General features: G+C 45.3%; 2 protein-coding genes across 2 annotated transcripts in view; both read right to left on the bottom strand.

The window, feature by feature from the left end:
* LOC309701484 (NACHT, LRR and PYD domains-containing protein 12-like) overlaps positions 1-17,560 on the bottom strand; it is a 1,104,110-nt gene that overhangs the window by 998,210 nt on the left and 88,340 nt on the right. The gene's annotated exons all lie outside the window — the stretch shown is intronic.
* Positions 775-17,061, bottom strand: LOC309700362 (ribonuclease inhibitor-like; the record flags this gene model as incomplete). Its single annotated transcript, XM_082523883.1, has 6 exons — positions 775-1,243; positions 1,919-2,092; positions 4,468-4,644; positions 14,679-14,852; positions 16,196-16,375; positions 16,976-17,061. The coding sequence occupies 6 exons, from the start codon at positions 17,059-17,061 to the stop codon at positions 1,231-1,233; spliced, it is 804 nt and encodes a 267-aa protein (XP_082380009.1). The 3' UTR covers positions 775-1,230.

Below are 17,560 nucleotides of genomic sequence, written 5' to 3'. Positions count from 1 at the left end.
CTCTCAGGGTCACAGTGGACACTGTACCTTTGACCGAAGCTGCAAAGACAGTCAGCAGGGGTCTGGATGCATTCAGCACCACGTCCTTGTTGGGCAGACACCTTCAGTGACAGGACAGACAGTCCAAAGTAAGGAGACGTGGGACACAGTGAAGACACAGAAACAGAAACCAGAACTATAATCACAAAACAAACTCAGAAACATAAAGAGTGAATCAGCTGATTCAGTGTTTGTGACAAAAACATGGATCCTGGTTAATAACTTTTATTTGTTTGTTTCTGTATTATTTTGTGTATCGTTCTTATGAGCTGTTGTTTTTTCAGTGAAATATTATTTCATTGTTTTAAGCTTTTTGTTGACTTTGAAGTGCTTAAGTTGATATTTTTGAACATTTAATTTGTTCGATTATTGTCGAGTCGATAAAACTGTCAAACGCACAGCTGCTTCCAGCACGGCCGGAGGAGAGGTGGCCGAGCAGACGCACAACACACACAGCTCACAGGTTTGCATTTCTAGATATTGCAGATGTTGCAGAAATTGAGAGTAAAGAACTCAGAGATCCAGCGCTGTCTCCTGCCCCTTATTTATACACCACAACACAACGACAGGCGTAACTCACACAAACGGGTAACATGAGGCTCAGATGCTTTGGACGTGTTCACATATACTGGACACAGAATGATGAAGATGGAGCTGCAGGAAGGAGGAAAAGAGGAAAAACACAGAAAAGATTCACAGATGTGGTGAAAAAGGACACGACAGCTTCTGTTTGTTAGTTTGGTTTTTCTTTATTTGGTAAAGATTCAGAAATAAAGAGAAGATCACATGTTTGAATATTATATTAACGTTCTGTAATTACAACAAGTTGTAAAATCTTTCCAGAGTGAGACAGAGACTGTGCAGAGACTGTAGAAGGACAGAGCAGCAGCAGAGCAGTCCAGATACACTGATGATCCTCTGTCAGATCCAGAGGGACACACAGGGCTGATGCTGGACTCTACATTGTGTCTGACAGTGGAGCTGTTCTCAGAGCAGTTCACTCTGCAGCACTGACAGTCATCTGCACTTCATTCCTCTGTCAGTCACTGCTGGATGAAGCTCTCCTCTCCACCTCCCAGTAACATGGCCCAGTCAGAGCGTCTCTACACACAAGCTGCTGCTGCTTCAACCTCTCTGGATCATCAGGACACAGCTGCTCCTCTCTCAGCACACACACCGTCCTGTTTACCATCACCACCTCCACCTGCAGAGAGAAGGAGGAAGAGCAGAGGAGATAAACGAGTGTTTCCAGAGACTCTTCATCAGCTGTCAGTCAGTGATGCAGCACATCCAGTATAAAGAGCAGCAGGGACGTCAGTGCTGGGACTGTACTAGGACTCATTGTTGCTTCACTTTTTCTAATCTTTGGATTTTTATTGAAGTTGCTGAAAATGTTTTTCCCTCCTAGTTTGAGTTTGGACTTTCATTCATTAGAAGAACCTTGGTGTGTCCACTCTGAGCTCTGTAGGAACCCCAACAACAAGCCCAACAATCCAGATGGACGGTTCCAGCTGTTAACTGGAGGAATTCCATCCAAACATCTGCTCTCACTAAATTCTTCCTCACCTACAGACTGTGTTCTTCACTGCTTTAAACTTGGAAATCAATGCAGTCATTGGTCTGCGTGCTGCTTTGTTCAGAGAGCTGATTGGCTGTTGACAGTGTTTGATCAGAGCGTGTCAGCCGTTACTATGGTGACCATAAAGGTGAGAAACAGGAAGTGTTTGTGTCCAATCCTGAAGCCTGTCACCGTTCTCCTCTCACAGCTTCACTGAGAAGCTGCAGCTTTACAGGAAACACTGGATCTTTGTTTCATACTGACTGTGTTTAGTACAATACTGCTGACAGCACCACCCACTCACTCCATCACTCTACTGACCCCAGAGTCTCCAGTCTGTAGTCTGGACTCTGCTGAAGATCAGACAGCTGCTTCACATCTGGATCCTTCAGGTTGTTGTTGTACAGGTCCAGCTGTCTCAGATGGGAGGGGTTGGACTTCAGTGCTGCTGCCAGATAATCACAGCTGATCTTTGACAAACCACAGTCCCACAATCTGTATAAAGAATGAAAGATGTAAGTTTATTAGACAAAGTGCTTGAAATCATTCAGTGTTTCATCATCTGTTCAGAGCTGAAGAAGGTTCAGAATGTAGAAGTTTAGAAAATGGAAACTCCAAACAGCTGAAGCCAACAGGAAGCAGCTTCAAACAGGAAACTGTGCAGAGTTTCAGACTATATGTCCTGATGCAGCCAGTTGGATTTTGGAGATTTGAATCTCTGTTCTGTGACTAAGTCCTTGAATCATTTCTTCCAGTTGGTCCAACAAGACAGACTAAGTATTGGACATGTGTTGTGGCTCCATCAGGGGAGCTTCTAAATGTGATGTGATGGCCCCTCTGGGTCTGTCAGGTCACAGCACTGAAGAGAGCTCAAACTGGGCACACAGCTGTTCCAGTCTGGACCAAAGACTCTATACTGGGACTGAGGGACTGCTTTGACTGCACCCACTGGGACTTTTTAAAGGCTCATGTTCTCACTTAGATCATCGATTTCTACTGACATTTCTTTCTGGGAAAAATGGGGATTACTTTGGAAACAGGAAGTATTTTCCCCAATAAGCAGCCCTGGATTAGTAAATCACTCCAACATGTTCTCAGGCAGAAGAAGCTGTCTTGTTATGAGGGAGAGAAGAAAAAGATTGAGGCACAGAAACCTGTTGAAAGAGAGATAAAGCAGCTAAAATCAGGTGTAAAAGTAAAGCAGAGGATGAGCTGAATAAAGGACACTCAAGGCTGGCTTGGAAAGGAATGAAGTCCATGGTGGGGATGCAGAACAAGGAGCAAAGATGAATGTGATGCTGAATCAGCAGAAGACTTGGACTCATTTGATTCCAGCTTTGATATCATTGATTTCAATGAAGAGCTTTGTGATTGTAGCAAAGGGCTGGTAGCTCTGAGAGTCCCACTGATGAGGTGTTTGTGTGGAAATCTCTTAGTGGGACCAAAGAGAGAAAAAGCCCTGGTCCTGATGCTGTGGGAGGGAAATGATTGAAGTGTGCTGTGAGGAACTGACTGGGAGAGTTTCACACATTTTCCAGTCCTCCTTGGAACAACAGGAAGTTCCCAGCATATGGAAACAAAGGTTAAGTGTCCTATGGCACTCAGTGATGATGGTGCTGTGGCCCCACCACCTCCACCTCTTTGTAAAGGAACTAACTGTAATCTGAAGCTTCAAATGGAACTAAGACTTCCTCCACTAGGTGGCAGTGTCTGATGAGAAAGTGTTAGTGGAGCTGGCCTGGAGTCAGAAACAGGAAGATGCAGGATTTGGGCTGAAATGGGCAAAAGTGGTTAGCACTAGTGCCTTAGAGCAAGAAGGTTGTAGGTTGAAGCTTGTTGGTCAGCTGGGCCTTTCTGTGGAGGTTGGATGTTCTCCCACAGTCCAATGAAATGCTGCTTAGGTTCATTGGTGCTTCTACATTGGCTGTAGGTGTGGATGTGAGGGAGTGCTTCTCTGTCGCTCTCTGTTGGCCCTGTGATGGACTGCTCACCTGTGCAGGTGGACCACGCCTCTTGCCCTATGACAGCTAGGGCACAGGCTGCAGCCCTGTGAGCCTAAGCTGAATAAACAGTTAGCAAAAATGATCCATAGATGGCCTGAAATCCCCCAGTTAGCAGTTTGGTAGATAGCTATGACATGCTAATCCCATCCAGCAGCTGTATTCTACCTGTAAGCTGATCCCTGCTGAGCCAAAGCACTTTTTCATATACAAATTACAACCTTTAATAGAAACCTATTGGTCAGCATCTTATTAGCCTGCTGTTAGCTTCATTCCACAGAAAACTGAGAGAAACTAACAGAGTTGATAAAGAATAAAGAGAAATGTGCTGATTTAAAGCCTTTGAAGTGCTTCAGATGATCTCTGTCCACTTCTGTCCACTCATTCATTCATGTAAGCTTTCTAATGCAGCTTTGATCTTCACAGTCTGCTTGATGAAACTCATTCTAACCCTGAATGTCAGAGTGTTCCTGCTTCTCTTTCCCATCATTCATGCTGGCAGTGGAGGAGATTTGGATGTTGGACTGTGTTTTGGATGATGTGTGTATGTTTGTGTTGGACTGCTGTCTGTAAAGCAAACGCACATTTTGCTTTGGATTTCAGTGTCAGACAGACTTTAAGGTGCAATGAAGAGTTTGAGAGTTTCACAGTGAATTTTCCAGTGGAGGATTTTTCTTCTTCTTTGAAGGTTTGAAATGTGAACATTGTTCTGCTGCAGTCAATGGACTAAACCAGAGAAGAAGAAAACAGACTTTACCATGAAGATCCTCAGTGTGGATCAGTATAATATCAGCCTGATGTCTGCAGTTTAGTGTCAGCACAACTTTCACATCATATTCATCTCAGCACAACTAAAACATGCTGACTGACCCCAGAGTTTCAAGTTTACATCCTGGACTCTCCAGGAAACCACACAGATGCTTCACTCCTGGATCCTGCAGCTTGTTGTTTTTGTACAGGTCCAGCTCTCTCAGATGGGAGGGGTTGGACTTCAGTGCTGCTGCCAGATAATCACAGCTGATCTCTGACAAACCACAGCTCCACAATCTGTATAAAGAATGAAAGATGTAAGTTTATTAGACAAAGTGCTTGAAATCATTCAGTGTTTCATCATCTGTTCAGAGCTGAAGAAGGTTCAGAATGTAGAAGTTTAGAAAATGGAAACTCCAAACAGCTGAAGCCAACAGGAAGCAGCTTCAAACAAACACAACAAGAGAAAAAACTCTGAATGTTTCACATTAAAGTCAAACATTTCTCATAAAAACAGGACAAAGACTTGAAAAAGTCGTGTTTTTCCTTCCAGGAACCACATGGCTTCACTTTTAAAGGTGAAGTGTGACAGAAATGGACATATTTGAAGTCCAACACCTTTTTCCAGTCACATTATTAAAGCAGACAAACTACAAGCTCATTTTCATTCCAACAAGTCATCTTCTGACCTGGACTAACAACACTGGTCTCTATGTGCAGCTGGCTGTGAGACCAGTGCTCAGGGAGCGTCTACAAAGTGCAACACTGAAAGAACATCACACACTCATTTGCTTGCAGCACTTTCACACAAACATCTACTGTCATTATTGTCACCAAACTCTGTGGATCCTTTATTGCAAATTCAAATGGGATCAAATGGTCAGACAAAAGAGGGTTATGAGGAAATATGATGAAATGTTGTGTATTAGCAGCAAGTTATTGAATCATTTTCCTCAGAAACCAAACAAAATGATTGACAAACATGTTTTTACAAACTCAGTGTTGGACTTGGATCAGCAGGATAAGCTGATGTTTAAAGGCATTTGAGTCTCGCTGTATGAGAGTCCAGTTCTTACTCAATATTTATGGATGATGTTCTTTCAGTGTTGCACTTTGTAGACGCTCCCTGAACCTCACAGCCAGCTGCACATGGACCAGCTGACATTACCCAGCATTAGAGGCGGCTGTAAAAAATTCATGTTCCCATTTAAATGGTTTTAATTTGAATAAAACGATGTTGATTCATTCAATCCTGAATCGATGTTTAATATAAATGTATTTTGCCAGAATCTCAGGTTAAAGCTCACAAACTATTTCAACAAGCAGCAAACAGATAAAACAGTAAATGAGAGCAGCTAAACACACAAAGATGGAAACACAGAGCGTGGATCGTTCACTCGACGGCACGTACACGGACACGCCGTCGGGGCTGAAAGTGGACAGCTCACAGATCCTGAAGCTGCAGGTTTCATCTGTCTCCAACCAAAACTGAGTGAAGCAGCAGAATCAGAATGGGTTTATTGCCAGATGTTGAGGTTTACAACATTAGGAAATTGCTGCGGTGCTTCAGTGCAAACAATAAGAATTAAAGTGCTATGTAGAAAGAAAGATATGTGCATGAGATATACATGAGATATATACATGAGAATAAGAATTATGAGTGCTACGTAGAAAGATATATACATGAGTGCAGGTGTTGATCAGTGCCAAACATGGAATGATGCAGTGAACACAGTGCAGTGTCATGTGTTAGTGGCGGGGACAGTCATACGGTTATTGTTCATGTGTCCGACAGCAGAGGGGAAGAAACTGTTCTTGTGGCGAGAGGTTCTGGTGCGAATGGACCGGAGCCTCCTGCCTGAGGGGAGCAGGTCAAACAGACTGTGTCCAGGGTGAGAAGGGTCAGCTGAGATCCGGGCTGCACGCCGCAGTGTCCTGGAGGTGTACAGGTCCTGCAGAGATGGGAGTCTGCAGCCAATCACCTTCTCAGCAGAGCGCACAACACGCTGCAGTCTCTGTTTGTCCCTGATAGTGGCTCCAGCGTACCACACGGTGATGGAGGAGGTGAGGATGGACTCGATGATTGCAGTGTAGAATTGCATCATCGTCCGTGTTGGCAGGTTGAATTTCTTCAGCTGCCTCAGGAAGTACATCCTCTGCTGGGCTTTCTTGATGACGGAGGTGATGGTGGGCTCCCACTTCAGGTCCTGGGTGATGGTGGTACCCAGGAAGCGGAATGAGTCCACAGAGGTGATGGGGGTGTCAGTCAGGATGATGGGGGGGAGTGGGGCTGTGTGCTTCCTGAAGTCCACAATAATCTCCACTGTCTTCTGGGCATTCAGCACCAGGTTGTTGTGGCTGCACCAGGACACCAGACGTTCAACCTCCCTCCTGTAGGCAGACTCATCCCCGTCAGAGATGAGCCCAATGACGGTGGTGTCATCTGCGAACTTGATTAGCTTGACAGACTGGTGGGTGGAGGTGCAGCAGTTGGTGTACAGGGAGAAGAGCAGAGGAGAAAGAACACAGCCCTGAGGGGAGCCGGTGCTGATGGTCCGGGAGTCCGAGACATTCTTCCCCAGCCTCACGTGCTGCTTCCTGTCCGTCAGGAAGTCAGTGATCCACCGGCAGATGGGATCAGGCACATTCATCTGGGAAAGCTTGCCTCGGAGATGGTCTGGAAGGATGGTGTTGAAGGCAGAGCTGAAGTCCACAAACAGGATCCTGGCGTGGGTTCCTGGGAAGTCCAGATGCTGCAGGATGAAGTGTAGGGCCATGTTGATGGCGTCGTCTACAGACCTGTTGGCTCTATATGCAAACTGCAGGGGGTCCAGGAGGGGGGCCGTGAGGGTCTTGAGATGGGAGAGAACTAGGCGCTCAAATGACTTCATGACCACAGATGTCAGAGCCACGGGTCTGTAGTCATTTAGTCCAGTGATCCTAGGTTTCTTGGGGACAGGGATTATGGTGGAGGACTTGAAGCAGGCAGGCACATGACATGCCTGCAGTGAGGAGTTGAAAATGCCAGAAAACACTGGGGCCAGCTCGTTTGCACAGTGTCTGAGGGTGGCAGGAGACACACCGTCTGGGCCGGGAGCTTTCCGAGCATTCAGACTCCTAAACTGCTTCCTCACATCTGCTTCATGAATATGAAGAGTTGTGGTGGGAGGAGGTGGTGTGAAATCCTCTTTTGTGTGGGGTGAGGAGGGGGGTGTTGTAGGTGAACAGTTTGAAGGTGGTGATGGCTCTATGGAGGGGGGAGAGGTGGGGGAATGAGTGTCCAAAGTGCCTCTATTGTTGGGGTCGTTGGAGGTGTGAAGGCTGCCTGATGGCTCGTCAAAACGACAGTAGAAGTCGTTAAGGGTGTTGGCTAAGAGCAAGTCATCAGTGGAGTGGGGGGTTTTAGGCTTGTAGTTTGTGATATTCCTAAAACCTTTCCACACAGAGGCCGAGTCATTCTCTGAGATCTGCTGCTGCATCTTCTCAGAGTGCTGATGTTTGGCAATGTCCACTTCTTTAGTGAACCTGTACTTGGCCTCTCTGTAGCAGTCCCTGTTTCCGCTTCTGAACGCCTTACTCTTTTCCAGCCACAGCTTTTTGAGTTTAGGGGTAAACCAGGGTTTGTCATTGTTATAACTCACCCTGGTGCGTGATGGCACAATGCTGTCCTCACAGAAGTGGATATAGGAGGTGACAGTGTCCGTAAACTCGTCCAAGCTGTTAGAAGCAGCCTTCATTGTGTCCCAGTCTGTAGACTCCAAACACGTGCGAAGCTCCTCCACAGCCTCGTTGCTCCACAGTTTTTTGGTCCTCACGACAGGTTTGGAGAGCTTCAGCCTCTGTCTGTACGCGGGGATTAGGTGGATCATGACGTGATCAGAAAGTCCGAGTGAAGCGCGCGGCACCGCGCGATAGGCCCCGCTGATCGTGCTGTAGCAGTGGTCTAATGTCCTCTCCTCTCTGGTCGGGCATTTAATATACTGCTTGTATTTCGGAAGCTCATGGCTCAGATTGGCTTTGTTAAAGTCCCCAAGAGCAATGATGAGAGAGTCCGGGTATGTCCGCTCCATGTGGAGAATCTGCTCTGCGAGTGCGCACTGAGCTGCTCGCGCATCCGCGTCTGGCGGGATGTAAACAGCGGCCAGGATGAACGAAGCAAACTCCCGCGGAGAATAAAACGGTTTGCAGTGAATAAAAAGATATTCCAGAGAGGGAGAGCAGTGCTGAGCAATCACTGTTACATCTGTGCACCAGCCACTATTGATGTAGAAGCAGACACCTCCACCTTTGGTTTTACCGGAGAGAGCGGCCTGCCGGTCCGCGCGCAGCAGATGAAAGCCCTCCAGCTTGAGCGCGCAGTCCGGGATGTCCTCACTGAGCCACGACTCCGTAAAACATAAGACACAGGAGGAGGCAAAGTCTCTGTTCATGCTTCTCATCAGGGCCAGTTCGTCTATCTTATTCCAGAGTGAGCGTACATTAGAAAGGAAGATCCCAGGAAGGGCCGTTCTCAGTCCGCGTTTCCTCAAACGCACGAGTACGCCGGCTCGCTTACCTCTCTTTCGACGTCTCACTTTCCTGATCAGAGTCAGCAGTAAATCTGCCGCAGATGCGACAAATATTGGAAATAAATCCACAGGCGTTGTAGTCCTGCAGTTAAGGAGCTCTTCTCTGGTGTAAGAATATCCAGAGGAGTGCCCAGACACAGAAGAAATGCACAAAAACAAGACAAAAGTAACGCACTGAAGCACCAGGGCATCCATACGCGGCGCCATCTTGGCAGCAGCAAAAGAAGATCCAAACTCTGCTTCACGTTTGATCAATATGCTCATGAATTCTCTCTGACTTTGGCTGTTCCTGCCTGCACAGCTCTCTCTCTCTCAGTGTACTCCAAGAACAGCTTCAAACATCTGTTTCTGCATCATTCACTGTTTATTAGCCACCAGTCTGCTGTTGTGTTCAGTGCTGTCGGCCTCTGACAGTAAAGCCTCATTTCTGCTGTTCCATGGAAACTTTTTAAAATGATGACAGATTACAAACTCTCAGCTGTGTCTGTAATCAAACCTCTGTAACTTTGCTTCACTTCAGCAGCATCAGCTCATGTTCACATGTTGCTTCATGGTTTGCTTCAGTTTTTGATCGACTGCAGAATATTTTGAAGGTTATCTGCTATAAAAAGCCAGAAGAGGAAAATCTGCTTCATGTGTTTCTGTTTGATCCTCAGTGACTTTGACACAAAGGCCTCTGCTGTGATGATCACACCTCTGATCAAGTCTCACAGTGTCACAACTGATAAATGATCAGAGTTAGAATATTTCTGACTGTCTGCTGTGTGCCGTGACCTTTGACCTGCTAAAGACAGTCAGCTGTGGATTATTCATTGTTGTGTCTGATACTTAGAACTGTGAGGAAGAAGCTACACAGTTAATCAGGGTCCCCTCTCTCTGAATCAGGAAAGGTGGGCAGGCCGCGTGTGGGCCGCGGGCCATACGTTGAGCATCACTGTTTGAAATGTGAACATTGTTCTGCTGCAGTCAATGGACTAAACCAGAGAAGAAGAAAACAGACTTTACCATGAAGATCCTCAGTGTGGATCAGTATAATATCAGCCTGATGTCTGCAGTTTAGTGTCAGCACAACTTTCACATCATATTCATCTCAGCACAACTAAAACATGCTGACTGACCTCAGAGTTTCAAGTTTACATCCTGGACTCTCCAGGAAACCACACAGATGCTTCACTCCTGGATCCTGCAGGTTGTTCTTAGTTGAAGAAGAGGAGGAGTCATTACTCAGGTCCAGCTCTCTCAGATGGGAGGGGTTGGACTTCAGTGCTGCTGCCAGATAATCACAGCTGATCTCTGACAAACCACAGCCCCTCAATCTGTATAAAGAATGAAAGATGTAAGTTTATTAGACAAAGTGCTTGAAATCATTCAGTGTTTCATCATCTGTTCAGAGCTGAAGAAGGTTCAGAATGTAGAAGTTTAGAAAATGGAAACTCCAAACAGCTGAAGCCAACAGGAAGCAGCTTCAAACAAACACAACAAGAGAAAAAACTCTGAATGTTTCACATTAAAGTCGAACATTTCTCATAAAAACAGGACAAAGACTTGAAAAAGTCGTGTTTTTCCTTCCAGGAACCACATGGCTTCACTTTTAAAGGTGAAGTGTGACAGAAATGGACATATTTGAAGTCCAACACCTTTTTCCAGTCACATTATTAAAGCAGACAAACTACAAGCTCATTTTCATTCCAACAAGTCATCTTCTGACCTGGACTAACAACACTGGTCTCTATGTGCAGCTGGCTGTGAGACCAGTGCTCAGGGAGCGTCTACAAAGTGCAACACTGAAAGAACATCACACACTCATTTGCTTCCAGCACTTTCACACAAACATCTACTGTCATTATTGTCACCAAACTCTGTGGATCCTTTATTGCAAATTCAAATGGGATCAAATGGTCAGACAAAAGAGGGTTATGAGGAAATATGATGAAATGTTGTGTATTAGCAGCAAGTTATTGAATCTTTTTCCTCAGAAACCAAACAAAATGATTGACAAACATGTTTTTACAAACTCAGTGTTGGACTTGGATCAGCAGGATAAGCTGATGTTTAAAGGCATTTGAGTCTCACTGTATGAGAGTCCAGTTCTTACTCAATATTTATGGATGATGTTCTTTCAGTGTTGCACTTTGTTTGGCACAAAATGAAATTATTTGGCCTCTCAGATGCTTTTAGAGATTCCCAAATGACTGATGATGACATCTCTGGGGTCTGATTGATAGAAAAAAAATGTCTTTGAGACCTTTTGTAACTGACAAACTCTTCATCTGCTAACAACACTGAGTTGAATCTCCATGGCTGATAGTTGGAGCAGGCATCAGGAATACACATTGAAAAAACAAGAGGAGAAATCACCAGAGTCTTATAATCACATTCTGTAACTAAAGGGAGACGTTTTTCTATACAAATATATGTTTTATGGACATTAGAAAAAAAAGAGTATTGATGTGAAGCAGGATTATGAAATCTCCATACATCAGCCAGCCCATAATTATCAAGAAAGCTCTGAATGACGCATGCTGACTTTGGACTAAGTGTACTTTTGTGTGAACTGTGGTCCATAGCAGATAATGAGCAGTTTAGGTCTCCCTCAAAGATGATATTGTGTGATGACATATTGGGGAGCCGCGCAAAGACATTAGTGAAAAATCTGTGATCGTCCCAATTAGAGGCGTAGATATTTGCTAAGATCAAAGGAAAACCATAAACTATGTTTTCTGCACTTAAAATCCTGTAATTTTCTCATAAATCGACAGTGCGCCTTATGGATGAATTCTGGTTGTGCTTACTGACCTCGAACCGATTTTATGTGCTACACGGCGCTCAGAAACCTTTCAAAAGATGTTTTGGTACGACTTTGCTCAGCTACGAGGCCGCACCGCTTGATGGATTGTTGGAGCATTACAGCTACGAGGAGCCTCGCGGAGTGATACGTACTCTGCTTCAACGTAATATTACTGTATTGAGTGTGTATAAGGACCATAAATGGCACCTGTAAGAGACACGGTTACAAAGAGGGTTTCAAACTCCAGGCTGTCAGTCACGCAGTAGAACCTGGGAACAGAGCAGCTGCTTGTTATTATGCTCAGCGTCTGTTTACATTTTGACTGCACGATTGTGAGCTTTTTGTTATGCACAAACACAACATTGTTTTCTTTTATTTATGGAGCATTATTATTTAATAAATGCTGATCATTTATTCCTGAGTAATTGTTTCATGTACATCTACGCTGTATGTTAATAAATGTGCCTGTGTGAGATTTGGGACACAGCTTTGACTAAGAACTCTCTTTTTGTTCGTACTTTCTGGCTTCAAAAATATCGAGATATATATCGTATATCGCCATCCAGCTAAAGAATATCGAGATATGAACTTTGGGTCATATCGCCCAGTCGTAATATTGCAATAGGTTGTCCGTTAAACTCAAGCGGGGCTTGGGCCCTGGCACAGCGTAGCCACACAATCCTGGTAGTAGTGACGCTCGGCTATGACGGCGTGCGGGTTACCAGCTGGCTTTCTCAGGATAGGGCTCCTGTGTGAGCGGTCGACAATAACGTCTTTATCCATACCCAGCACTTCACGTAGTAGCACGGATACGGCCGTGGAGGAGCTCGAGTCCAGGCCCTCTGGGATCCCTATGATGTGGATGTTAGCTCTCCGCTTCCTGCCTTCATCACATTTATCCTTCAGGTCAGACAGCTCCTCCTTCATACTCTCTACTGTAGACTGCAGGGTGGTCACCTCATCGCTCCACATTGACAGCCCATCCTCAGCTTCTTTCATTGTAACCTTTACTCCATCAACTTCGACGCACGTCGCCGCCATGCTGTTAGCGATCTCATTTCTCAGTCCTTGCACGTCAGCCCTTATATTGTCAAAATCTTCTTTCAATGCATTTCTGACTTCTTCTTTTAACAGCGTACTAATGTCCTCTTTAATGGATTGAAGAAGCTCCAGTTTTAGAGCAGTAGGATCCACATCACGCGCGTCTGTTGAGTCTGCTCTTCAGCGGCCGTAGAGCTGGACGCTGCCCTTTGGCTATCATCGATACTCTCGCCCGAGATCGCACCGGGGCTAAAATATTCACCTGCTCAGCTGTTTTTGATCAGTTTGAGCCTGTGTGGTTTGATCAGGTGGAGGAACGATGTGATGCTATAAAGACATCATCTTGTCCAAATGATGTTGTTCCAACACGTGTTTAAAAAGATTTTAAAGGTTGTTGGTTCCGACATCTTAGCGATTTTTAACAGCAGTCTTAGTTCAGGTGTTGTACAGCCTGTTTTAAACATGCTGTTGTACAGCCTGTACTAAAAACCTGATCTGGATCCTCTGTCTGCTCAAACTTCAGGCCTATTTCAAAGCTTCCCTTCCTGTCGAAGATTTTGTAAAAGATTATATTTGTTCAGCTGCAATCTGTTGTAAAGGTTTCAGTCTGGTTTTTAAGCTCTTCACAGCACTGAAACTGCACTTTGGAAAGTTCTTAATGATCTTTTATCAGCCACTGATCAGGAGACTCAGCTGTGCTTTTGGATCTGACCGCTGCCTTGACCACAGCATCTTGACCTCACCATTGGAGCATGGCGGCATCAAGGGTGCTCTATTAGACTGGTTCAGCTCTTTTATTAAATCGCATTATTACATTTGGGGCTTATATTTGACGGCAATTTGAAAAACAGCTGAGCTCAGTTGTACAGCGGTCTTTCTTCAAACTGAGGCTTTTATCTAAGGTGAGATCATTTCTATCTTTTAAAAACCTTGAACGGGCGATCCACGTTTTCATGACGTCCCAGCTGGATTATTGTAACTCCTTATATGTTGGAGTTAGTGGGACCTGCCTGGCAAGACTGCAGCTGGTCCAGAAAGCTGCAGCTCGTCTTCTGACACAAGCTCAAAGACATTTATCGTCCCAACAACCACATATGCAGAATCTCAGAGGAGGAGATTTGGAAGTGTTTGTGGGACAAACTGGACTCAAAGAAAGAAGATGTTTGTGAAGTCTTTGGTGGAGGTGAGCAGTGTGAAGCAGAACACATGCAGATGAATCAGGAGGTCAGCATCAGTGTCTCCTTGTGGTGGACGGTAAAAGAATCAGAGCCAACGCTCCCGTCCACCCTCGGCATGAAGCAGTGCTGTTTCTGAAACAGGAGGACAAGTCCAGAGAAGACAGAGGAAGCAAAGATGAGGGTGGGACAGGACAGCAGGACTTCCTTCACACCTGCAGCTCCATCACACTGCTGTAGCTCCTCTTCATCACACATGTACCTGCAGCCTGTCTTCGAGTCCAGGAGTCACCTCCACACAGTGTAGAAGCCTCCTGTGCAGACCATGGAGTCCAGCCTCTGTCAGGGAAGTCGGCACTAAAGCCTGAAAGACTTCAATCTGTCTCTGCTCCACCCGAGAAAGACCAGCACCGTACTTGTTGTGCATTCAAGGAGGGAACATCAGCGCTGCATCGTGGGAACAACACCGCAGGAACAAAGACACAGCACGGCCGATGAAGGACGAGGACAAAGGAAAGGTGAGTGAGAAGACCTTGGTGGTGTATCAGGACAAGCAGGGAAGACACCTGGACGTCAAAGTAGTTAGAGCTGGGCGAGTGTCCTCACCCACATCGGCTTCACAACTCTGCATCATCTACTGAGTAAGACTCAGAGCATCAGAGATTAGAAGGTCTACAAAGAGCTGAACCAGACTTCCTGTATAAAGGTTTTAGTTCCACAGATCGACAGTGTCAGCACAACTAAAACGTGGAGACTGACCTCAGAGTTTCAATTTGATGTTGTGGATTCTCCAGAAGAACACACAGCTGCTTCACTCCTGAATCCTGCAGCTTGTGGTAGCTCAGGTCCACCTCTCTGGGATACGAAGGGTTGAGCTTCAGCACTGCTTCCAGATAATCACAGCTGATCTCTGACAAATCACAGCGCTCCAATCTGTATAGAGAATGAAAGATGTAAGTTTATTAGACAAAGTGTGAGCTTGACATCATTCAGTGTTTCATCATCTGTTCAGAGCTGAAGAAGGTTCAGAATGTAGAAGTTTAGAAAATGGAAACTCCAAACAGCTGAAGCCAACAGGAAGCAGCTTCAAACAAACACAACAAGAGAAAAAACTCTGAATGTTTCACATTAAAGTCGAACATTTCTAACAAGAGTGTTTTAAAGACAGAGTCACTGATGATCATCTTCTGCCCAGTAAAACTTTGGTTTTCCTCATGTGAGTGTTAATGATGCACAAAGACTGTGAGTGCAAAGAGGGAGCGAGGAGGATGACAGAGAGATGGTACAGGAGCATCAAGAACCCGGCGAGGAAATGAGCAGAAGGACTTTGGAGCCTGTTGGATTGAAGCTTTCACAGAGACGTGTTTGACTGGACACCACCAGGACAGACTTTTAATCCCAGGATTTGGATGAGCTTTCTGTCTTTATGGTCACAAATGATGCTGTAACTCTGTGAATGTCCTGGAATTGTCAGCAGTGTGGTTACGTCCTTTTGACCTGAGTTTCCACAGCTCTTATAACAGCAGTGTACATTCAGACTGAGACACGCTTCAGTCTGTATGGACCTGTTTCTGTAGCTGCCACCATCATACTACATGTTTGTACATCAGCTTATCAAATCCTGTCTGCTGTCTTCATTTATTACTCTTCACCTGCTTCACTGTCACTGTGTGGGCGGGGCTCAGGCAGCTCCGCCCACACAGACACAGCTCCTCTCTGGAGCAAAACTTCTGCTTCATCTCCGCCTCTTTTCTTCATCCTCCACCTCTCTTTTCTCTTCTTCAGTGTTCTGCAGCCACAGAGCCTCACAGCCGTTAGCACGCCCATACCTGAGCAGCTAGCATTACCCAGCATGCCGTGCAGCAGTGTCAGTTTGTAAATGTGCAAGAATTCCTGCTCCAAACTGTTTCACAGACTGCTGTGTGCCGTGACCTTTGACCTGCTAAAGACAGTCAGCTGTGGATTATTCATTGTTGTGTCTGATACTTAGAACTGTGAGGAAGAAGCTACACAGTTAATCAGGGTCCCCTCTCTCTGAATCAGGAAAGGTGGGCAGGCCGCGTGTGGGCCGCGGGCCATACGTTGAGCATCACTGTTTGAAATGTGAACATTGTTCTGCTTCAGTCAATGGACTAAACCAGAGAAGAAGAAAACAGACTTTACCATGAAGATCCTCAGTGTGGATCAGTATAATATCAGCCTGATGTCTGCAGTTTAGTGTCAGCACAACTTTCACATCATATTCATCTCAGCACAACTAAAACATGCTGACTGACCTCAGAGTTTCAAATCGACATCGTGGATTCTCCCGAAAATCACACAGATGCTTCACTCCTGAACCCTTCAGGTTGCTGTAGGTTCCACTCAGGTCCACCTCTGTGGGATACGAGGGGTTGGACTTCAGTGCTGCTGCCAGATAATCAAGGCCAATATCTGACAAACCACAGCTCCACAATCTGTATAAAGAATGAAAGATGTAAGTTTATTAGACAAAGTGCTTGATATCATTCAGTGTTTCATCATCTGTTCAGAGCTGAAGAAGGTTCAGAATGTAGAAGTTTAGAAAATGGAAACTCCAAACAGCTGAAGCCAACAGGAAGCAGCTTCAAACAAACACAACAAGAGAAAAAACTCTGAATGTTTCACATTAAAGTCGTACATTTCTAACAAGAGGGTTTTAAAGACAGCGTCACTGATGATCATCTTCTGCCCAGTAAAACTTTGGTTTTCCACATGTGAGTGTTAATGATGCACAAAGACTGTGAGTGCAAAGAGGGAGCGAGGAGGATGACAGAGAGATGGTACAGGAGCATCAAGAACCCGGCGAGGAAATGAGCAGAAGGACTTTGGAGCCTGTTGGACTGAAGCTTTCACAGAGACGTGTTTGACTGGACACCACCAGGACAGACTTTTAATCCCAGGATTTGGATGAGCTTTCTGTCTTTATGGTCACAAATGATGCTGTAACTCTGTGACTGTCCTGGAACTGTCAGCAGTGTGGTTACGTCCTTTTGACCTGAGTTTCCACAGCTTTTATAACAGCAGTGTACATTCACCTGCAGGCACACGCTGCCTCTGCTACAGCTCTGTTTATGAAGCACAAACTGCAGGAACCAAACTCAGACTGGCTCATTTCAATCATGTCTGCTTACAAAGACAGTTTGAAACTCTTATCAGTATGTTTCCTGTCCTACTAGGACGGATCAAACTCTGGACCTTTGTTGTGGATCAGTGAAGGATGCTTAGAAATCCCTCCTGCTGCCTGAGCTTGAACATCATCAGCACTTTAACACTGAGCAGAGGGACGTGGAAAAGGCCTTCTGTCTTTATCTGACTCAACTGTTTCCTTATGTGGGCTGAAGAAAACACCGTTGTAGACTATATTTATATGAAACATGTATATTTAATGCATTTAATGTATTTGAACCATATTTAATGCATATTACAGGATGTAACAGCTGCATATGTGTCAACAATAATGGCTTTGATTTTACCCCCTATGAACATTTCTGTAGCTCCGCCCCTGCAGCAAACGTGTGTGAGAGCAGCCACGGCCCGCTCCTCCATGGTTTCATTCACACTCATCTCATACTGAACACACACACTTTGTAGGAATCATCAGTACTTTGACTGTTTCTCAG

Source organism: Aulonocara stuartgranti (genome assembly GCF_965226115.1).
Source record: "Aulonocara stuartgranti genome assembly, chromosome: 23".
NCBI classification, from domain to species: Eukaryota; Metazoa; Chordata; class Actinopteri; order Cichliformes; family Cichlidae; genus Aulonocara; species Aulonocara stuartgranti.
The sequence above is the reverse complement of the archived record's forward strand: the minus strand, read 5'-3'. Positions and strand labels throughout refer to the sequence as shown.